We start from the raw sequence: 22,500 nt of genomic DNA, 5'->3' as shown, positions 1-22,500 counted from the left end.
GAATTTCCCCCTGGGACAAATAAAGTTTCTATCTATCTATCTATCTATCTATCTAAGAACATCCCAATAAGCTCCCAGTTCAGTCCCTGATGATGTCCTGGTGAAAGTTAAGCAGATATGACTTTAACAAACCTCCTTAGGGCATCCGAGGACGTGATTTTGATTGCTGATATGTTTCCTTGTGTCTTTCTGATATATCTAATTATACATAGGGCCTACAGACATGTGCATAACTACAAGTGCAGTGTCCCACCAGCCAGACACTCTATATGCTGCAGTTTAATCCTTTTTCCTCATGATGGCATGTCTACACCATTCAGTACTTCGTAATCATGATAGTTTAAGTATTTTTAAGTAATATCATCAATAAGACATTTTTGATATTGCCCAACCTTTAATTGCACTGTCTTTCCGTGTCTGAAAGCGTCTTCTTGAAACCCTGCAGGACATGGAGATGGGGAAAGAAGAGTGTGAAGAACTTCAGGATCTCGACTTGAGGCCTGAACGGTTGCACCAGAGAGTGAGACTTTCTTCTCCACCCATCCACCATGATATGTTATGATATGTTTCCTTGTGTCTTTCTGATGTATCTAATTATACATAGGGCCTACTGCTGAAAGAAAACGAACCTCACCTTTACAGTAATGCGAACATCACCTCTCTACCCCAGTATTGAGCTATTGACATGCCGTTTTACAACTGGACTCGCAGCGAAGGCACCCGCCAAGACGGCCGCGGCCAGCGTTCTCTCGACGTAGTTGGCAATTTGGTCCTGGTATTGGAATCCTGTAATATTACAGTAAACCAAATAATAATAGGAAATATCAATGCGATCTTTGACAGTCGCGAGGCTCCAAGCATTCACTTGGGCCGCTTGTAGGCTGGTTCAGATCTGATCCTATGGTTTGGCTTTCAAGTGCAATCTATTGGATAAAAAGTGTGTGTGGGGACGACGACGACGACGACAAAATGCCGTTTTCAAAAAGTGATGTCCCACCCTACGCCCCTGCACACACACTCACACATACACATACACATACGCACGCAAACACACACACACACACACACACACACACACACACACACACACACACACACACACACACACACACACACACATTCACCATGCATTGCAAAGACTAAATACAAATATTTTTGTTACCGATGACAAACCTAACACATTCCAGACTCACTAGTTCTCACTAGTACTCTCACTAGTTCTCTATGAAACTGTCCCTTCCAGTGACAATTTCAGTCCACTAGTCTGCTCCTAAACCTTCACATATTCTATCTTCCTACATGGTTATGTGTGTGATGCTCGCAGGCTCTCCGTTTTACCCATCATTGCAACACCAATGCTAAAATAATGTCTTCGACCCTCCCCAGCCTCTTTCCTTTCTCCTTCTCCATTCACAAATTCACTAGTGACATCAACAATTTGTCAAGGTTACTATGGCGATGCTTCTTGTCCAATGGGTGAAGGGGGTGGGGTCATGTGACAGAGATAGAGAGAGTGGGGAAGCAGCATCTCTGTATGTGTGTGTGTGTGTGTGTGTGTGTGTGTGTGTGTGTGTGTGTGTGTGTGTGTGTGTGTGTGAGAGAGAGAGAGAGAGAGAGAGAGAGAGAGAGAGAGAGAGAGAGAGAGAGAGAGAGACAATAATAAATGCAACTTTTGCTGAGAGAAAAAAGAGAGCAACTATGGTATGTAAACCAACCCTATGCTCATGGAGACATACTTTACTATCCGTCATCTAAACATATATGATTTTATTGTAAATATATATGCCATTTAGCTGACGCTTTTATCCAAGCGACTTACATTGCAGTGTGTGCATACATTTCAGTATACATGGTCCCAGTGGGAAATACGATTAAATTGTAAACAATGTTAATTATTAAACTATTCTATAATAGTGCATGCTCTGAAAGCATAGAAATCACAGAGGTCTCCACTAGAGGTCTAATTTTCCCACTAAAGATTTTGTAAATGCAAAATTAGACAACAATCGCAAATACTGTATATAGCTGCGCTTTCTCAGCTGAACTTTACACTGACTCCAAATAAGTTCTTCATTCGAAAACAAAATTACCAGCGCATGCTGAGATATGCTAAGCTATTGTTTCAAAGCTTACATTTAAAAAAAAAGAATGCTATTCATTTAAGAAACAAACGCATCGATTTCAATGTCATTTCAGAGCAGACGAATTCCACTTTCCTGATCTTTAATGTTTCGATATATGCCGCTTAGTGTGCAGCTGCAGCATGACCATAATAATTTGTATAAGCGTTAATAATGCGTTATATAGTGCATTATAAAGTGTGTCTTTACAATACACTTGACTTCATTTGAAGTTCGGATATTCACCTGCATCTCAATAATCGAAAGAGGCTTCCTCTCCTCGTCTTATCTGATATGAGTAGTCCTACTGCGCAGGGGAACGTCGACTGCTGTGCAAATGAACGAAACTAAGAGAAGAAGACAGTTCAGACTATTGAGATGCAGCCCAGACCACACCTGTGTGTAAGCTACCTGAGTAGAGGTCGTTATGATCTGCGCATGGGCATAAGGATTTCTATTCTCTCCGCCATCCTCTCAGAATTTCCACTGACATTCTCGGATATGTTCAGTCTTGTTGGGGAGGGAGAAGGGGAAAACCACGTAGACTTGTCATAGATGTATTGTAATATTCGTGTAGTGTAATTAAAATGCATTACTGTAATGCAAATGAAAGTTGTTTGCCATTTTGAGCTTGTCAGTATCAACTAACAACAATTAATCTTAATGCCAATCAAATGCAATGGATACTCTGGATCTATCTACCTCAATCTATCCAAAACAATCATTAATTGCAATGTTGATGCTGACCAGCTCTAAATGGCAAACAACTGGCATTTGCATTACAGTATGAAGACGATATCAAATCGTACTACTTGAAAAGATAATTACAGGCAGTAAAGCTGTCATTATGTTTACATTAAACATGGCACAATGTATGTGGACGGTATATGGCTATGGCCTTTCAACATGTTCTTTCCTCAAACATAATAAAGGCCTACTAAAGTATTATTGTGATACTGAACACATTTGCCAATGTTCATTATGCTCTGTCTATCCTAGTCTGAGAACAGACGTCTTCGTGAAACTCAGGAGGCAGCGGAGGAGGTGAAGGTTGTCATGCTGGACAACATGGAGAAGACACAGGAACGTTGTGGGAAACTTCAAGATCTTGACGACAGAGCTGAACAAATGATGCAGAGCGTGAGGCGGTTTTCTCCCCATACTCAACCATTCATATTATATTAATATATGCCATAAAGCAGATGCTTTTACCCAAAGCGATGAACAACACGTGCATACATTTTTAGTATATGGTCCTGAGGAAAATGAAAGTGGGAATCAAACCCACAACCTTATGGCGTTGCTAGTGCCATGCATTACCAGCAGAGCCACACAGGGCCACTCATATGAATTGATTTTCTGACAGGGAAAGTCACTTTCATTACTTTTGTAAAGTAATATTCTACAGACGGATACCCTTGCAAAGGGCAAATCTAGTTAATTTACGAAGCCTTTCTAACATTTTTTGACTTTGTGTATTTTGACTTTGGTTTGTGTCTCTAGAGCATGCGCTTCCAAAAGACCTCAAAGAAGGTGAAGATGCAGAAGAAGAGGGAGAAGAAGAAGAGGGAGAACATGAAGGTCATTGCTGTTGTTGTGGCAGTGTTGGCTGGGGTCATCATTGTTGTGGTCATCATTATAATGGTCTCCAAATCCAGCCCTGAGATTGAACAAGGGGCGACGACAACAACAACAACAACAACAACAACAACAACAAAATGGTAACAACCATTGGGTCTAGGAAGAACTAGGACCACATAGGGCTGAGACAGGGACATGAGATGGCAAGATGGCACCAAGTATGGCTGCCATGCTTCTGGCTCCTGAACGACAATGCAGCTTTTTGCTTATTTTATTGTTATTTTGTGTTATTTTACCTTCTAAAGTAGCCTGCTACTTTAGATATGACAGAGCCGCACTACTGCACACGAGAGAACTTGCACTTGTGTATGAGACGTAAAAATAAACTTGAAACTTTGAAATATCCCCTCTCTTGTGAAGGAAGAGGGAATAACACCCAGAAAGAGTGGTTGACTTGTGAACTGCCATGTTAATTTGTTTTTGTGCAGATGAAAACAGTACAATTTAAGGACGCTACACTACAGGTACACCTGAAGGATGATATTTTGGGTCAAATGTCTATTCCTTTTTTAGCTTCTGCCATAAAATAGTGGTTGAGAGACATCCGCTACTGCCGCGAACGCTGACAAACGACTGACCCCTTCCACGTAAAGACTGAGGTGTCCCGACACCGCTCTCTAGCCCTCTCAAAAAGGGCCGTGATTCCTGAGCTACACTGCTGTGAGTCTTTTAACACTCCAAATTCAGTCCACTGATCTGTCCTTTTTTTCTTTAGATCTCCTAGCCGGCTCGTGTTACTGGTCCTGGTGCGGATGCAGGTATCCCGTCTGTTCTTCGGGGGACCGCCTGCTAGCCTACAGCCTACAGTGAACTCTGTATTTCCAACTCACTGCAGCGGTAGGAGGAGAGACGGTGGGACTCTGGGGCATGAGTTGGAAACGGACGGACGTTTTAATTCCATTTTTGTCTTAAAACTATTGTTATGTTTTTGCCATTATTGCCACTGTTGTGCTGATTCATTAGATCTACAATTCCTTTTGGGAAACTCTAAGGCCAGAAAGTTATGTCCATCAGATGTGGTTAGACTACTGTGTACTAGTAAGGGCCTACATTTCTAGCCTTATACCTACCTAAGATTTACCTGTGTGCAGAGATGTCACTTTGTTATGACTATATTGACCGTGAAGTGTGCAGTGGTTATTTCCCTGAGCACCATAGGAGTGTATTCTCCCATTTGAGTAGTTTTACGACCCCTTGATGTCGGTTGGTTTGCCGTTTGATATTGTGCTCCCTCACTGTGTGAAGTGTACTGGTACATGTAGTTCCTCTTGTGCCCCCATCTATTCAGATTGTGCTTTTACCACTTATGCATGCTGTGTGCTGTGACTCTAGCTTCCATGTACTGTTTAAAGTATTGATATCGTAGGACACTGAAATGCTACAGTACATTGACTAGTCTGCAGCTCATGCTTTCTGCCTTTCTGCCTCCCCCCCCGTAGATCTTTTTAGTATGACTGATTATAACCCATGAATTTCTATTAAAGTATATTGTATTTTTTTTCCAACCTGCCTATTGTTGTGGTATTTGGGGATCCAGAAAATGGGGATTTGAGAGAGGTGGAAAGGTCATTAGTATAGTTGATTTGGGCTTAGCCCTCCCTCTCGTGACAATGACAATCCTTGAAAATCTGGACAGATCTGATCAGCGCAGTTCAGGAAGTCACAACAAGAGGAGGGCACTATGATCAGCACGTCCCCAGACTACTGCACTTTCTCAGCTGAACTTTACACTGACTCCAAAGAAGTTCTTCATTCGAAAACAAAATTACCAGCGCATGCTGAGACATGGTAAGCTATTGTTTCAAAGCTCACATTTAAAACAAAGAAAGAAAGAATGGTATTCATTTAAGAAACAAACGCATCGATTTCAATGTCATTTCAGAGCAGACGAATTCCACTTTCCTGATCTTTAATGTTTCAATATATGCCGCTTAGTGTGCAGCTGCAGCATGACCATAATAATTTGTATAAGCGTTAATAATGCGTTATATAGTGCATTATAAAGTGTGTCTTTACAATACACTTGACTTCATTTGAAGTTCGGATATTCACCTGCATCTCAATAATCGAAAGAGGCTTCCTCTCCTCGTCTTATCTGATATGAGTAGTCCTACTGCGTAGGGGAACGTCGACTGCTGTGCAAATGAACGAAACTAAGAGAAGAAGACAGTTCAGACTATTGAGATGCAGCCCAGACCACACCTGTGTGTAAGCTACCTGAGTAGAGGTCGTTATGATCTGCGCATGGGCATAAGGATTTCTATTCTCTCCGCCATCCTCTCAGAATTTCCACTGACATTCTCGGATATGTTCAGTCTTGTTGGGGAGGGAGAAGGGGAAAACCACGTAGACTTGTCATAGATGTATTGTAATATTCGTGTAGTGTAATTAAAATGCATTACTGTAATGCAAATGAAAGTTGTTTGCCATTTTGAGCTTGTCAGTATCAACTAACAACAATTAATCTTAATGCCAATCAAATGCAATGGATACTCTGGATCTATCTACCTCAATCTATCCAAAACAATCATTAATTGCAATGTTGATGCTGACCAGCTCTAAATGGCAAACAACTGGCATTTGCATTACAGTATGAAGACGATATCAAATCGTACTACTTGAAAAGATAATTACAGGCAGTAAAGCTGTCATTATGTTTACATTAAACATGGCACAATGTATGTGGACGGTATATGGCTATGGCCTTTCAACATGTTCTTTCCTCAAACATAATAAAGGCCTACTAAAGTATTATTGTGATACTGAACACATTTGCCAATGTTCATTATGCTCTGTCTATCCTAGTCTGAGAACAGACGTCTTCGTGAAACTCAGGAGGCAGCGGAGGAGGTGAAGGTTGTCATGCTGGACAACATGGAGAAGACACAGGAACGTTGTGGGAAACTTCAAGATCTTGACGACAGAGCTGAACAAATGATGCAGAGCGTGAGGCGGTTTTCTCCCCATACTCAACCATTCATATTATATTAATATATGCCATAAAGCAGATGCTTTTACCCAAAGCGATGAACAACACGTGCATACATTTTTAGTATATGGTCCTGAGGAAAATGAAAGTGGGAATCAAACCCACAACCTTATGGCGTTGCTAGTGCCATGCATTACCAGCAGAGCCACACAGGGCCACTCATATGAATTGATTTTCTGACAGGGAAAGTCACTTTCATTACTTTTGTAAAGTAATATTCTACAGACGGATACCCTTGCAAAGGGCAAATCTAGTTAATTTACGAAGCCTTTCTAAAAAATTTTGACTTTGTGTATTTTGACTTTGGTTTGTGTCTCTAGAGCATGCGCTTCCAAAAGACCTCAAAGAAGGTGAAGACGCAGAAGAAGAGGGAGAACATGAAGGCCAAAGGGATGCTCATTGCTGTTGTGGCAGTGTTGGCTGGGGTCATCATTGTTGTGGTCATCATTATGATGGTCTCCAAATCCAGCCCTGAGATTGCACAAGGGGCGATAAAGGCCATTTCCCCAACAACAACAACAACAACAACAACAACAACAACAACAACAGCAGTAACAACCATTGGGTCTGGGAAGAACTAGGACCACATAGGGCTGAGACAAGGATATGAAATATGAAATATCCCCTCTCTTGTGAAGGAAGAGGGAATAACACCCAGAAAGAGTGGTTGACTTGTGAACTGCCAAGTTAACAAGTCACGGTACATGGTACAGTAAGTACACCTGAATGATGACACTTTGGGTCTAATGTATATTCCTTGTTTTAGCTTCTGCCATAAATGCCATGCTTCTGGTCCTCACACTGGAAACTCTTCACTGAATGTTGAGGGAAAAACAGAGACTACATTAAAAGCTAATGCCGGAGGTCTTAAAACTTGCATATAATGTTGTCCGGTTGACTTATATAGGCATTCATAATAATAATAATATTGTATTACATTTATAAAGACATACCGCATGTGTTTTGAAGATATTGGCTATATTACTTAAACCAGGTACGCATATTGTATACACTGCATCATAAATCATGTACAGTATGTCCTCCTTGATAGTCTTTGTTGTAGATGGTGAAGATGTCAACAAAACTACATTTATTATGCATTGTATTTCTATTTCTCAAGAATTATAGTTATGAAGAGAGGTGTTGTTACATATAATTAATTGTCAAGTAAGCATATACTTGTTGACTATGCTTCCTTGTTGATTATACGGTCAATCAACTTCCTTGTTGGTTATACAGTGAAGAAGTAAACATTACCAGTTGAGATTATACTGAAAGAGCTTTGTGTATCTGATAAGACCAGGACAAGCCACTCTGTGTCATCTGTACACAACCACCAGGAAACCCCCTGTAGACCTGTGCGGGAACAGCTAAACACAACTGACCAGCAAACTGATGTTGAATTTCGAATTGGTTAACATTTGGTTAATGTTATAGGGTTAGGGTTAATTATTAAGGGTTAGGGTTAGGGTTGCCATTATTAATGTCCTGCAGTTGGATGATTGTCATTCAGTCTTGTAAAAAAAAAAAGGTGTAACATGATAATAGGTAGCTTACATATGTTTCTGATCATTCACAGTTTACTATGCACTACGCTTCAAAGGTTTGTACAATTGAATGGTGCCCAGGAGGTACACATGTCTGCAACAGTCACATTGTAATGAAATTCCCGACCAACTTTCTGAATATTAAAGAAATAATAATTGAGTTGAGAGAGACTGAAAACAATATATTTTCAAACAAATACTTTTGTTGCAATTTTCCAAATGAAAAAAAGTATTGGCTTCAAGAACAGGGTAAAATGCCTAATAAATGCTGTATTAATTGGGCGACTAAACTCAGTCCATAGAATTCATGATTTTTTGCTTGGCAATATTTTGATATAGGCTACACCTTTTCTCGACAGAAGGTAAATAACGCAATTCGACCTTTTATAAACAATCTTGCGTTCGTTTTGAATACCGACGTCATGTCCCGGATGTACAAAACTTGCACTTGAATTCATATGAAAGCACACATGCAGTTTTTACTCCAACGCCGACGCAATTACACGATACGTGGGATGTAAAACGAGCGCGCACTTTCACTCGGGGCCTCTTGCTCTATGGTCCGATTGTACCCTAAGTCATCTGACCAATGACACTACGCCAAACAACATTAAAGGAAGCAGCTAAATTCCTGATTGGGTAAGGAAAATACCATGGGCAGAGACCATAGACGGACACATTGGCAAATACTTTACCACTGTAAAGGCATGAGAAAATGAAGTACTGTCCTACTGTCGTGAGTGGTAACATGATTTAAAGGTATGTATGTGAAGCGAGCTGAATTATCTATAGAATAGCTAATGTTCTATTGTGGCTGATCTATCATTGTGTCATTGTGTTCATATTTTAACTAGGCTAAATGGCAGCTTGTTAATGGCACCGAGAAATTTTTTTTCCTGTTTGTTTCGTAATGATTATTCTGCCAGCCACATCAGTCACATTTTAATTCACGTATTTTGGGAATCTTATAAAAACATTGCCTTGCCCATAATAATACGGTATACACCCCATACGGTGTAACAGTCTGAAAGAGGGTCATACGTTTTGTATGTTTTCTGCAGGGTCAACATGGGAAGCATGGAAGACCCCGCTGCTCTGACAGCAAGACTTCAGAATACACTCATCTCCTATCACAGTCTGGAGGAGAGTCAGTGGAGGGTTGCAAAGAAGTCGGTAAGTAAAAAAACATGTAATATCAATGAGTAAAAACAGCATTATCACTGTTTATGTTATTCATCATTAGGTTTAAAGTTGAATTATTGGACAAGTAACAGTTCAGGGAACTGAAACTAGCATATTTGTTAACCTCACAGTAAAATGTGGAACAACAAGGGGATGTATGTTTTTTGTGACTCCTATGAAAGCAGACCTGCCTCATCAGCAGCAGTGTACAGTCCAACTGGAAATAGAATTTCAGTTGAGATTTGAGCGAGTTTCACTAGATATTTTTCTCACCATTTGTAATAATTAATTAGGTTTTTGACTACCCTGATGTGTAATTAATTAGGTTTTTGACTACCCTGATGTGTAATTAATTAGGTTTTTGACTACCCTGATGTGTAATTCATTAGGTTTTTGACTACCCTGATGTGTAATTCATTAGGTTTTTGACTACCCTGATGTGTAATTCATTAGGTTTTTGACTACCCTGATGTGTACTTTGTTAGGTTGTTCACTACCTGACGTGTGCTGCTGTTGTATTTCAGAAAGATGTCACAGTGTGGAGAAAGCCATCAGAGGAATTTCCTGGTTATCTGTGAGTGTATAATATGTCCCTTTTCAGTAGTGACCCTTTAAACGTTAATAAGATGATGGATATTGTACACGTTATGTACTTCAGTTATGTGTATGTTGGTTGATCTTATTACACTGCTGTATTCCCTAGTTGTTGAGAGGATAAACAAAAGCTTTTAAATGTCTTACGTTTTTTTTCTTCCAGGTATAAAGCCCAGGGTGTTGTCGAGGAGAACCCCAATAGAATAGTGGATTATATTCGTCCCGGGCCATATCGACTAGACTGGGATAGTTTGATGACATCAATGGACATAGTGAAAACATTTGACAAGGTAAAACCTGAGCCTATTTGTACATTAATGATAACTTCAGATCAGATGGCAGAAGTCCTTCTCTTGTAATGATACATGACACAGATTTGTGTTTGCCAAAGTCTTCTTCAAAATAATGTGATTGATTGATTGATTGATTGATTGATTGATTGATTGATTGTCCATCCCTCTCTGCTCTCTCTTTCACCAGGGCTGTTGTGTGATGAGGTACGTGACTGCTGGACAGTTGTGGAACATCATCGCCCCCAGAGAATTCATCGATGTCTCCTACACCACAGTGTTCCAGGATGGCCTTCTGTCCTGTGGTGAGTATTAACACACCCACCCAGTCCCAAACATGATTCATTTAAAGGTATTGAGTCCAGCGTATGCTGAAGATAATTTCAACTTTTTAGGGATGGCCCACATCGATGTTTCAATTCTTATGGGTTTGATTTGTTTGGCACTCCCAACCCACCCTGTAAATTTAACCATGTGTGTCTCTGTACAGGTGTCAGCGTTGACCACAAAGAGCAGCATCAGAGTTTTGTCCGGGGCTTCAACCACCCATGTGGCTGGTTCTGTGTGCCTACAGACTCCTACAGCAGCGTGCCTCAGAGCCTGCTGACGGGCTACATCCAGACAGACCTGCGGGGCATGCTCCCCCAGTCTGCTGTGGACACCGCCATGGCCAGTACCCTCATCAACTTCTACTCTGACCTGCGGAGGGTTCTGAGAGCCTGACCAGCATAGCTCTCTCCCCCCCCCCCCCCCCTTGCAATACTCCAATCCATTGATTAGACCTAGTCAATCAACACACTTGTTTCTCTCAGTGAGTTTCAAAAAACTCAATTTGTCCCAAGAGCAACACACCAATGTCGTCCGATTTCAAGTTGAAAGTTGAAATGTTTCAGGTATCTGTGGGTTTGTACTGTAGTGCGTTCTGGTCCGCTGCTTACTGGACTTTGGAACTGTTTCTCCATTTATTCCTGTGTTATCCGATCTCCATCCGAATCTCTGTGTGCATCATCCTTATATAACACTGGAAACAGCTGTGACGGAAGCAGTACGCAAAAACTGAAGAGTTTGATCAAAGCATTGGATCAAAGTCAATGTTTGCCTCTAAGAGGAATAACCAGTTTAAAGGTGCGTCCTCTCTAGATGTGTTGAAGTGTTAACCAGTCTAAACTTGTTACTTGGCAGTTAAATGTCATGGAATTTGCTTGAACAAAGAAATGGAATTACTGTATTTGAACATGGACTGATCCATGGATTACAGTTTCTCCAGGCCCATGGAATACTTTCAAGGTGAAGAACCATCTGACCTAAGACAAATATTGAACGAACCCTTTAGCCACACAGTGCCCCTTCAGACCACAGTGGAGAGGAGACACTGATGACATACTCACAAAATAGACCTCTGTGAGGTAAGGACCATGTTACCATAAAGCAAGCTCTGCTTTTTTACAGCACCTCTGATACAACAACATAAAGGAGTATATTTAAAACCCCCAGGTAGAATTATTTGCCTGATGTTTTGAGATTATTGTCACTATATGATATTAGACATTTATGGAACTACTTTAGTAGTACAGTGTAATCTTGATGAATTTATGATATCCCATACAGCATATGTATAATTTATATTTATGAGTACTGTTAAATTTCAAGTGTGTTAATTGTAGCCAAGTGGCCTTTGGGTAGATTTGTGTGTGTGTGTGTGTTTTTTTTTTTTTTTAAAAGCTATTTGTTGTTTGTCATTGATGCTATGATACTACTACTTTAAATTCCATAATAAATCAGTCACATTTGCATTTCAATGAAAATGCAGGTTCAATTGATCCCATATACTGAAGTATTTATTTGTAGATTTGGATGTGTGTATGTTATTTGGAATGCTATGTTTTATGTGTATGTTTATTGGAATGTATTTAATGTTTGATTTAATTAAAGCCCTTGTGTCTCCTCACCCCCTGTTCAATATTTATTTGAATCCGACATTGGACAGAACATAAATAATAATGTTAACATCTGTTAACATTGAACAATGAAAAGGTAGATGTTTATTGGTAAGCACAAAGCCTACAGTATCTACACACTGTAGACAGAAAATGAAAGCTGGTGTGGGTGAGATTAGCTGATTACGTTAGTGTGAACAGGTGTGGTGAGTTGGTAGGAAAGAGCGTGCCCAGAATAAATTGGTTGAATGACATTCAATGGTAAAACAGTGGCTGTGTTCCAAAATGCGTTCTTCACTCTATTCTAGAGCGTATACCGTAAACGCTCTATATAGAGTGCAAGAACGCATTTTGGAACACATCCAGCGGCTAAGAGAAGCACAGATTCGACGAGCAGGCCTACACCTACTTAAAACTTGGTATTCTGTTAGTTGACCACCAGGGAGCAGTCTAAGACTACACTCAGATGAGAGGCCAGACTTTTGTGTAGCCTCGGCTACAAAACTGTTACTTAAAAAGGTGTGTGCACAGACAAGCCAGTGAGAGAATACAATCATTATGCCTGCGACAGAAAATAATTTATGGAGGACTTCAGAAGCTGATTAGCTCCAGACAAGATACAAAGTGTAATGATGTTACGTTATTTAATGTAATTAACATATAGGCATCATTACACCATTCACCTTTTATCACAATACATATTCATGTATGAAAGCAAGTTCTCCGGATTCAATCACACTTGCTGATCTGTTATTGATTAGTTTAGCCTTCCCTGTATTTACTCTAAGATGATTTGTAATCGACTTGTAGGGTCTGACGTGTCGCCGGTGGAGAACATTGTTGTTGTCATCTTTTTGGTGTCCAGACTTGCTTCCAAAAATATTCTCGCCTGGCAGGTGGGTCACGACTCATACACATTAAATAATCTGTCTTCAGGAAATCAAAATGAAAACGTTTTATGTGTATGTAATGTGTTGGACTATATAAATTGACAACGTCAAATGATAACTGGAACGACGAACGGGTCGGGGCGAATGACAGCTAGCTCTCTAGCTTTTAGCATTCGCACAGGGCTAGCCAGCTAGCTGAAAGTTTGGGTTTTCCGATCATACAGCCAGTCACAATCAGGACGTTTGGTAGTGCTGCTGGCAACATAGATATTCGTTGATTATGTCTCAAATCAATTGTGGGCGTCAACTTGACTGTTCTCTTGTTTAATGATGTAAAATCAGATTGTTGCTGCTGTCAGCTACTGTAGCTAGCTAGCTAGCTAAACCCTATAGATTATTATTATGTTCATAGCTGTTTAAATTGGATCCGACAAGCCACGATTCTTGATTAACAATGGCGATCCTTTCATTGATACACACTTTCTATGATGGAACAGTATTGTTTACCTTATCAGCAAGCTTTATTATTCGTTGTCATATTGACATGAATAATCCTCCTCATATCCACCAGTCATATAGATTATAGACAGACAATGATAGAATTATAGCCCCTATTTACAGTGAAGTGGTTGGACGGACGCGGGCTAAACCATGCCTCATATAAGCAATGTGGGGTGGGGTGGGGTGTGGTGTGGTGGTCGCCTCTCGCACTCAAGTTTAACTTGGCAGCTCAGCTGTCAGGCTTAATATAGAACCAATGAGAGAGAGAGAGAGAGAGAGAGAGACTAGGCCCTATTTGTGGATGAGGGGCTTCGAGAGACCCAGATGCTCACATAATTCATCATATCCTGAATTCTATTAATATAGCATATTAGCATATCTAAGTGTATGTTATTTTTTCTTTTTTTTAAATCATACTCCTAATGAATTAGATTTTTTCTTTTTTATTTAACTTGTATTGTTTCGTTTTGCAGCTGGTTATTCATGTCGTGGAATTGTATGACAACCATGTTGTAATGGCTGTAGTACACATAAGCCTATTTTCCACCATGACAGCCAGATCCCTGTACTATCCAGAGACCTGTCATGCTTGTGTCGTCTGTCCGCAGTGTAACGCAATAACATATTTGAGATCAGCATAAACGAGACGAGGTGCTGACAAAGAGAACATTACTCAAAATGTAATAAAAATGATAGCCTTCCTTAGGGGTGTATTATAATTGACATAAGGAGAATATCAGTCAAACCATTGTGTCCCTCTGCGTTCCCCAGGATGTTAGGATGGAGAATGGCCCAGCCCTGCCAGACAGCCTGGTGCTGGAGATCTTCCTGCGTCTGCCCCATGATGCGGTGCTGAGCGCGGGCCTCGTCTGCAGACAGTGGCTGGCTGTGTCCAGAGATGAGTTCCTGTGGAGAGAGCTGTTCTACAGCTACTACCGCATCCCGCGTACTGTACCCAGACACCCAGGTAGGCTAGCTCTGTTAGCACTGACCCAGACACCCAGGTAGGCTAGCTCTGTTAGCACTGACCCAGACACCCAGGTAGGCTAGCTCTGTTAGCACTGACCCAGACACCCAGGTAGGCTAGCTCTGTTAGCACTGTACCCAGACACCCAGGTAGGCTAGCTCTGTTAGCACTGACCCAGACACCCAGGTAGGCTAGCTCTGTTAGCACTGACCCAGACACCCAGGTAGGCTAGCTCTGTTAGCACTGACCCAGACACCCAGGTAGGCTAGCTCTGTTAGCACTGACCCAGACACCCAGGTAGGCTAGCTCTGTTAGCACTGACCCAGACACCCAGGTAGGCTAGCTCTGTTAGCACTGTACCCAGACACCCAGGTAGGCTAGCTCTGTTAGCACTGACCCAGACACCCAGGTAGGCTAGCTCTGTTAGCACTGACCCAGACACTATCCAGTTGGTAGAGCATGGCGCTAGCACACTAAGGTTGTGGGTTCAATTCCTGCTGGGACCATTTATATACCAAAAATGTATGCACTCAGTTACTGTAATTTAACTCCCTGTGGATTGGCTGTCATTGATCCCTCTCTCCCTGTCTCGTGTGTCTCTCAGCTGCTGTGTCGTGGTACAGGGAGTTCAAGCGCCTGTTTGACTGTATCCCCTGTGTGGAGGTGCAGACCCTGAGAGAGCATCATGACCAGGTGCTCCACCTGGCCTTCTCCCACAGAGGACACCGTTTCTCCTCCTGCTCCAAAGACTGCACTGTCAAGGTCTGGCTCATTACTGTTCACTTATAATATATGCCATTTAGCTGACTCTTTTATCCAAAGCAACCTACATTGCAGTGAGTGCATACATTTTTCAGTAAATATGGTCCCACTTGGAAGTTCAAACTGGGTTTATTGTCATTATTTGTGAGCAGAGCAGTGAAATGCTTGGATTGGCCAGAGCCTCAACAATGACATACACAATTTTAAATAAACTCACATATTATATACTATAAACTCTCTAAATGCTGAAGTACCCCCTAATTTACTAACAATATAAATACTCTGTCGATTGGAATGGGAAGCACTTTAACGGCACAGAAACAACCAGGTTTTAACTTTACTAAAAATGACATGGTAAAATGGTAATCAAACAATAATAACTATTTAATAATAAATACGTTGATATTTATTGGACCAAGCCCTAAGGGGCATTATTTTTTCCATTTGGTACCAAGCAGTAATTTTTAATTTTCCCTAAAGGAAAATTGTCATGGACAAATAGTGCTGATTTAATATGAATTGATATTGACATAAACATCTAGTAGTACACTCCATTCAACATTGCACGCTGGTCATTCATACATCAAATATATCTCATATATTTCACCTTGTATTGCAAGCTGCCCATTCATGCTATATACATACATCCATATATTTATCCCACATTGCCCACTGCCCGACTACACACATCAGATACATCTCATTTATACATAGATTGCACATGACTCGTCAGACCAACACAAAGGCTTGCCTTGCTTTATTTTTTTAGGGGTAGATCAGCTTTGAAAATTAGAAAATATCATTTAAATCTAACCCTAACCCTGAATCAGATAGCATTGCTTACATAATTTCTAGTGTCCCCCCCCCCCCGCCCCAACCCTCCCCTAATTGGAGGATTAAAAGAAAAGAAAATAACAACCACAATTGTACTTCCTGTACAGCTATTTACACGGCAAGGTACACATAATACTCACATATACACGTATATAGATAATAATAATAATAATAATGCATTTTATTTGGAGGCGCCTTTCAGGTCACCCAAGGTCACCTTACAATTTCCCAGCACTGCCTATATTGGGTTCACAACTGAATCGGCCAATCAACTCTCCATTCTATATCTACTTCCAGCCATCAGAAGGCTTGCCTTACTTAATGTTTTTAAGAGCTGTGATGGACAGGGGGACAAAGGCTGGTCTTGTGTCGTGTCAGCTTACACTGAGGGGACCCGATAGTGACGGCCTGAGGGGAGCTATTCGGAGAAACAAGACAGTCAGCACTTAGGAACATGTAACTTGTTAGGTCCCATAACAGCAATCACAAGGACATGGTAGAGCCTCAGGGTCCAGGTCAGCGTGCCGGCTCAAACTGGTTCTTGTGACCGGCCTAAGGGAGTGAAACCAAGGGGTGGAACGAAGGGGACACAACTGACCAGCAGGCCTGTGTTCAATTTCAGAATTGGTTAACATTTGTTTGAAGGTAGGGTTAGGGTTAAGGTTAACGTCGGTTTTTGGTTTTTACCTCGTCGGGTTGTCAATGGGATGCGGGTGTTGGAAAAGTCCCTTTAGGCTCACCCAACCATATGTCGTCATGTTCTTTTCATTCTGTTTTCTGTGTTACGCTTCATAACCTGCAACCAGTCTCTCTCACCACCTGACCTGTCTGTTGTGTCTGTCTGTCTGTTGTGTCTGTCTGTCTGTGATGGCCAGCTGTGGGACACGGAGCGTCCAGATGGCTCCATCTCCCTGGTCCACAGTTCCAGTATGCGCCAGTTCAACTGGGGTTACACCCAGTTCTCTCAGTTCAATGCTGATGACACCCTGTTACTGGTGTCGGGGGTCTACCTGGGACCCCAGCACTCCTCATCAGGGGAGATAGCCGTCATCAGCCTAGGTAGGAGCCTCTGAACACACACACACACACACACACACACACACACTCTCTCTCTCTCTCTTTTTTTCTCCTTATATTTTTCTCTCTCTCTCTCTCTCTCTTTTTTTCTCCTTATATTTTTCTCTCTCTCATATAACGTTCCCACGTATTGATAATGTTGCTGGAATGTGTGTCACAAGGCCGTAAAACAAATGAAATAAGGCTAATGACTTAATTCCAAACCTAAGTTGTGGTCTCACATCAGAAAGGGCCTCAGGCCGTACACTGACATGGTGTGTGGTGTGTGTGTGGTGTGTGGTGTGTGGTGACTGGTGTGTGGTGACTGTGGTGTGTGGTGACTGGTGTGTGGTGTGGTGTGTGGTGACTGGTGTGTGGTGTGTGGTGTGTGTGTGTGGTGACTGGTGTGTGGTGTGTGGTGTGTGTGTGTGTGGTGTGTGGTGTGTGGTGACTGGTGTGTGGTGTGTGGAACACACAGAGCACAGCACGAGGAAATAGAGAAGAAAACTAAACTACAAACACAGCACACCTCTTCTTTGAACCCCTCACTGTGAAGCTATACACATAAAACATTGCCTCATGTATTTGCACGTAAACCACATGTACAACAGCTCTCCAAGCCAGGCTGTTGACCCACCTCTCGCACATACAGTTGTGTTCAAAATGATAGCAGTGTGATTACAAAAGAGAGTAGAGCTCAAAATAGCTTTTATTTCCATACACACAAATGCATTGGGAACACTGCACATTCTATTCCAAATCAAAACATGAAGAAAAATGTATCAAATTTGTTATTACTTTACAGAAAGTGAAGAAAAAAGGAATATTAGGCTGTTCAAAAAAAGAAATAGCAGTGTCTGCATTTTTCTTTACAAACTCAAACATTTACTGTATAAACTGAAAAATGCTTGAAGATTTAGCTTTCCTGTGAATCACTGAACTAATATTTAGTTGTATAACCTCTGTTTTTGAGAACTGCTGCACATCTGTGTTGCATGGAGTCGACCAACTTCTGGCACCTGTGAACAGGTATTCCAGCCCAGGACAATCTACCTATGTGACACCTGTTATTTCACAGAATGAATGACCTCACTAAGTGAACTCCACACTGCTATTATTTTGAACACATCCTTTTCAATTAATGATTAAATTACACAGAATCAGCAGCATGCACGTCATGACTGTTGGGTCTGTTGGCTTTCTATTACTCTGCTACACCTACTAGAACATTATTTGCCGTGTAGAAATATAATTTCTACCAAAAACAGTGATTGATCTGGTTAGTGATGTTGGACTGCTATTATTTTGAACACAACTGTACAATTGGTGAGAGAAACAAATCTTGTCACACTGAACTGTGTGTGTGACACAGCCCTCTCTTCCCTTCGCCCCACAGAGAACTACACTCTCCTGTCTCGGGTGAGGAACAAGCCCTATGATGTGTTTGGCTGCTGGCTGAACGAGACCCACCTCATCTCTGGAAACCTGCACTGGATCGGCAACATGACCTCCTGCTCCGTGCTCTGGCTCAACAAAGCCTTTCAGGTCCGCTCAGGCCCGGCCCACACAGTACCAAACACAGTCATGTGTTGCTGTAGGAGAAAGGCCACTCAGAGGAGTTGACAGTCACACAAATCCTAGACGTTCTCTGGGCTTGGCTCCAAGTCAGCTCACTTCAAGAGCCTTTAAACAGTTTTAGCCTCAAGTCTGTTTAAATGGCCTGCATGTATGTATTTGTTCTCTATCACATGTCTTGATGCATGACCCATATATTCCCCAGGTATGTTTGCAGTCCGTCTAAATGACCTGTAACTACTACTAGTATCAACTTATGACCATGGCTGAATGATGTCCTCTCTCCTCCCATCGACTTCTCAAAACTCATTGGAGGAGAAGAGCTGAGATTCCTCCCCCTTGGAGCTTCTCCTCCAATGACTTTTGAGAAGGAGATGGGAGGAGAGAGGACACGAGGAAGAACACAAGGTTGCATGCATGACCTTTAACCTCTCCCTCCCTTGTTCGCCAGGATGTGGAGTCTGAGAACGTGAACGTGGTCAAGCGTCTGTTCAAGATCCAGAACATCAACGCCAGCACCATCCGTACGGTGATGGTGGCCCACTGTCGGCGCCACGACTCCCCGGACCTTCTGCTGGACTACGAGGCCCAGTCCCAGGCCCGAGCCCGCGCCCAGGCCCAGGGCAAGGTGACCCCGAACCACCAGCCCCTACTCTTCGACCTGGGCACCACGGACAGCGAGGAGGACGAGGAGGAGGAGGAGGGGGAGGATGAAGAGCACAGGAGGGAAATGATGAGGCTGCAGGGTCTGTCGGGACGGCCCCCTCAGCTCACTGCCTCTGGGCTGGAGCGTGTCATCCAGGTGAGGGCTGCTGGGGGGGGGGGGGGTAGGTAAAGACTAGCAGGCTAGTGTAGGACTCCATTGTAATTACACTGGAAGGAGCATAGCTCACTGATATGGACAGAAAGCTTTTTGCTCTATCACTAAAGGTATACGCCCATACAGCCGCCTTTATATGTGCATGTTTCTTGTCTTTCCTCTTACATTCCTGTTTTGTCTGTATCTTGATTTTGTTCTCCCATCCTCACGGTCACCCTCTTCTTCCCTCCCTCCCTCTCTCCCTCTCCCTCTGCTCCCTACCCCCACCCCCCTCGCTCTCTCCTCTCCTCCTCCCTCCCCCTTCCCCCCTTCCTCCCCCCAGGGTCGTCAGAGTATGGCCACGGGGGAGTTGGAGCTGGAGGCCAAGGTGGCCAGGATGATGGGGAGGGCCAGGACCAAGGCCCCGGACCCGACCCTGATCACCCCCTCTGCTCCTGGGGAGGGAGAGGACAAGACCTACCTCCTCTTCACCACCGGCAGCCTGACCTACTCCCCCCACCAGATAGGTACACTATGGAGGGGGAGGGCTATCCTCATACGAGCACCCACACCGAGACTCTCAAGAGTCACTGATCACACGTGCCTCGTTTATGTAGTAGAGGCTTTTTGAGATATAATGAAAGCAGGAAACGGTTTTTGACCATGCTGATCAGGACAGAATTGGTGTCCTCTGTTCTTAGTATGCGCAATTGTAAATATTTAAGGTGAAACATGTAGTTTTGCGGTGTGTGGCCTCACCGAAAATGTGAAAACATACATATGCTACACTCTCTAATAGCGGTAAATATTCACATACAGATAGAATTGGTGGTTCTCTGTTGAAATATGCAAGGAAATAGGAATGTACTGTGGTAAAGTCTGCTGACCCATTCACCCTGTTCTCTCTCTCTCTCTATCTCTCCCCCTCTCCTCCTCCTCCTCTCCCCCCAGGCATCAAGCGGATCATGCCCGACCAGATGACCACGTGTGGTCCTGTTCTGGGGGAGGAGCGAAGCGCAGAGGAGTTCTTTGATTCGCTGGACCACGTGATTGACATCCACGGCCACATCATTGGCATGGGCCTGTCTCCAGACCACAGGTGGGCAGCAGTGTGATTTGGAGGCCTGATAACCTGGTCACAGGGCTGCTGTAGGCAGGCACAAAACCCTCATTCACACTACAGAACTGAACCAAGCCGAGCCAGGCTGGGCTGTGCTGGGCTGTACTGAGCTGGCCTGGTTAGGCATCCACCATCGTTGCTGTAACAGTGCTGGAAAGGAAAATATGTGAGCCAGTACAGTTTGGTTGAGGTTGGCCTTGTAGTGTGTGAAGCCCCAAAGAAAGCAAATGTTGTTTACCCTTTAATGGTGTAGTAATGTAGTGTATAGTAGTATGATTATTTACTATTATGAGGTTGATGATCCTGGTAAACACTGCATCACTTTCCCCTCTCTGAGTTTAAGCACTTCATTTGAACTCTGTGGAGCCATAATGTTATTACAGAAATCCTTATTTGTTGTTAGTGTTGAACAGCCTTTACCTGGGGTTCGGTCAGGACACTTTGTTGATGTAAACATATTTAGTTTAATGAATGTACAGTTGATTTGGTGTAATGGATGGTTGGGACGGGCAGCGTGAATGACTGCTCAGCTATAGTGGAACTAACATGAACTGGCTCTTATAGCCTGTCCCATGAACATGTGCCATGGTCAGCAAGTGAGAAGAGGTGTGTGTGTGTGTGTGTGTGTGTGTGTGTGTGTGTGTGTGTGTGTGTGTGTGTGTGTGTGTGTGTGGGTGTGTGTGTGTGTGTGTGTGACGGCCAGCTGCGTCCTCTTTGTCATGCCTTACTGAACCTGCACGATACTTCAGTTTATTCAGAAGGGTTAAATGGACACAATGTTGCAGGGAAATGTCATGGATAGAGCTGACCCAGCTGCTTATCCTCAGAGAAAGAGAAGAATAACCATTCTACAGGATGTATATCTGTCTGACCATTCTCTAGCATCGCATCCTCATGAACAAGCCTGTGTTGATAATCTCCACTCTGCTCTCTCATTGGTCAGGTACCTGTATGTGAACAGTCGGGCGTGGCCGGCGGGCTGTGTGATCTCGGACCCCATGACTCCGCCCCCCATCGCAGAGGAGATCGACCTGCACGTCATCGACCTGAAGAGCCTCCGCGAGGAGAGGAGGAGCCTGCGGGCCCACCGGGCCTTCACGCCCAACGACGAGTGTTTCTTCATATTCCTGGACGTCAGCCGAGACTTTGTGGCCAGGTACGCTGACGTCTGCTCTAGTGGTCACTGTGTGTGTGTGTGTGTGTGTGTGTGTGTGTGTGTGTGTGTGTGTGTGTGTGTGTGTGTGCGTGCGTTCGTGTGCGTTCGTGTGGACTTACTCAGATGTCTTTGAAACGATGTCTCTTGATATGATACCATGTCAGATAGGGACATTTTTTAGTAAAACAGACCAAAAAAATACATAAACAAATCAAGGGTTTCATGATACCCTTTTGTTGTTTAGTTTGCTTGCTACCGGTCCAGTAGCCAACTGTGTTAGCCATTCACCAGTGACTTGTGTCTCCCCCTAGTGGTGCGGAGGACAAGCACGGCTACATCTGGGACCGCCACTACAACATATGCCTGGCGCGTCTTCAGCACGACGACGTGGTCAACTCTGTGGCCTTCAGCCCCGCCGACCAGGAGCTGCTGCTGTCCGCCAGCGACGACTCCACCATCAAGGTGTGGCGCTCACCGCGCATGGTCCGCATGGCGCTGACCCCCCCACGCCCCCCGCGCCCACGCAACCTCCTCTCCTGG

The 22,500-nt window shown here is 43.1% G+C and overlaps 4 protein-coding genes across 4 annotated transcripts in view; all 4 read left to right on the top strand.

Annotated features, from left to right (window-relative positions):
• The first annotated feature begins 1,628 nt into the window (after positions 1–1,628).
• On the top strand, positions 1,629–5,266 carry LOC310804277 (uncharacterized protein). Its single transcript, XM_083669437.1, has 4 exons — positions 1,629–1,701; positions 3,120–3,260; positions 3,624–3,841; positions 4,477–5,266. Coding segments are annotated over exons 1-4 (363 nt in total). The 5' UTR covers positions 1,629–1,698; the 3' UTR covers positions 4,478–5,266.
• A 150-nt stretch (positions 5,267–5,416) lies between these two features.
• Positions 5,417–8,457, top strand: LOC310804245 (vesicle-associated membrane protein 5-like). The gene is made up of 3 exons (XM_083669401.1): positions 5,417–5,549; positions 6,567–6,707; positions 7,071–8,457. Exons 1-3 carry the CDS (start codon positions 5,547–5,549, stop codon positions 7,329–7,331), a joined length of 405 nt encoding a protein of 134 aa, XP_083525527.1. The 5' UTR covers positions 5,417–5,546; the 3' UTR covers positions 7,332–8,457.
• A 134-nt stretch (positions 8,458–8,591) lies between these two features.
• Positions 8,592–12,311, top strand: stard4 (StAR related lipid transfer domain containing 4). Its single transcript, XM_083669400.1, has 6 exons — positions 8,592–9,056; positions 9,359–9,470; positions 10,004–10,053; positions 10,237–10,363; positions 10,554–10,668; positions 10,854–12,311. The coding sequence occupies exons 2-6, from the start codon at positions 9,366–9,368 to the stop codon at positions 11,084–11,086; spliced, it is 630 nt and encodes a 209-aa protein (XP_083525526.1). The 5' UTR covers positions 8,592–9,056; positions 9,359–9,365; the 3' UTR covers positions 11,087–12,311.
• Positions 12,312–13,130: 819 nt separating this feature from the next.
• fbxw5 (F-box and WD repeat domain containing 5) overlaps positions 13,131–22,500 on the top strand; it is a gene marked incomplete at its 3' end in the record, with an annotated part of 11,553 nt that continues 2,183 nt past the window's right edge. Inside the window, exons 1-10 of the mRNA XM_083669976.1 lie at positions 13,131–13,196; positions 14,463–14,658; positions 15,263–15,420; positions 17,130–17,313; positions 18,707–18,855; positions 19,337–19,687; positions 20,028–20,211; positions 20,636–20,783; positions 21,748–21,960; positions 22,272–22,494. Coding sequence (XP_083526102.1) covers positions 14,472–14,658; positions 15,263–15,420; positions 17,130–17,313; positions 18,707–18,855; positions 19,337–19,687; positions 20,028–20,211; positions 20,636–20,783; positions 21,748–21,960; positions 22,272–22,494 — 1,797 coding nt within the window. The 5' untranslated portion in view covers positions 13,131–13,196; positions 14,463–14,471. The remainder of the gene's footprint in view (positions 13,197–14,462; positions 14,659–15,262; positions 15,421–17,129; positions 17,314–18,706; positions 18,856–19,336; positions 19,688–20,027; positions 20,212–20,635; positions 20,784–21,747; positions 21,961–22,271; positions 22,495–22,500) is intronic.

The sequence above is a fragment of the Argentina silus genome (assembly GCF_951799395.1).
Source record: "Argentina silus genome assembly, chromosome: 5".
Taxonomy (NCBI): Eukaryota; Metazoa; Chordata; class Actinopteri; order Argentiniformes; family Argentinidae; genus Argentina; species Argentina silus.
Note: the sequence above shows the minus strand (reverse complement) of the source record. Positions and strands in the feature narration are given on the sequence as shown.

What these genes read in the sequence shown, in the direction of transcription:
- LOC310804277 (XM_083669437.1), top strand. An exon ending in CTGAACAAATGATGCAGAGC is followed by an intron (nt 3,261 to 3,623) that starts GTGAGGCGGTTT and finishes TTGTGTCTCTAG; the next exon opens with AGCATGCGCTTCCAAAAGAC.
- LOC310804245 (XM_083669401.1), top strand. An exon ending in CTGAACAAATGATGCAGAGC is followed by an intron (nt 6,708 to 7,070) that starts GTGAGGCGGTTT and finishes TTGTGTCTCTAG; the next exon opens with AGCATGCGCTTCCAAAAGAC.
- stard4 (XM_083669400.1), top strand. Translation starts at nt 9,366, where the DNA reads ATGGGAAGCATGGAAGACCCCGCTGCTCTGACAGCAAGACTTCAGAAT. An exon ending in GAGGAATTTCCTGGTTATCT is followed by an intron (nt 10,054 to 10,236) that starts GTGAGTGTATAA and finishes TTTTTCTTCCAG; the next exon opens with GTATAAAGCCCAGGGTGTTG. An exon ending in GGATGGCCTTCTGTCCTGTG is followed by an intron (nt 10,669 to 10,853) that starts GTGAGTATTAAC and finishes GTCTCTGTACAG; the next exon opens with GTGTCAGCGTTGACCACAAA.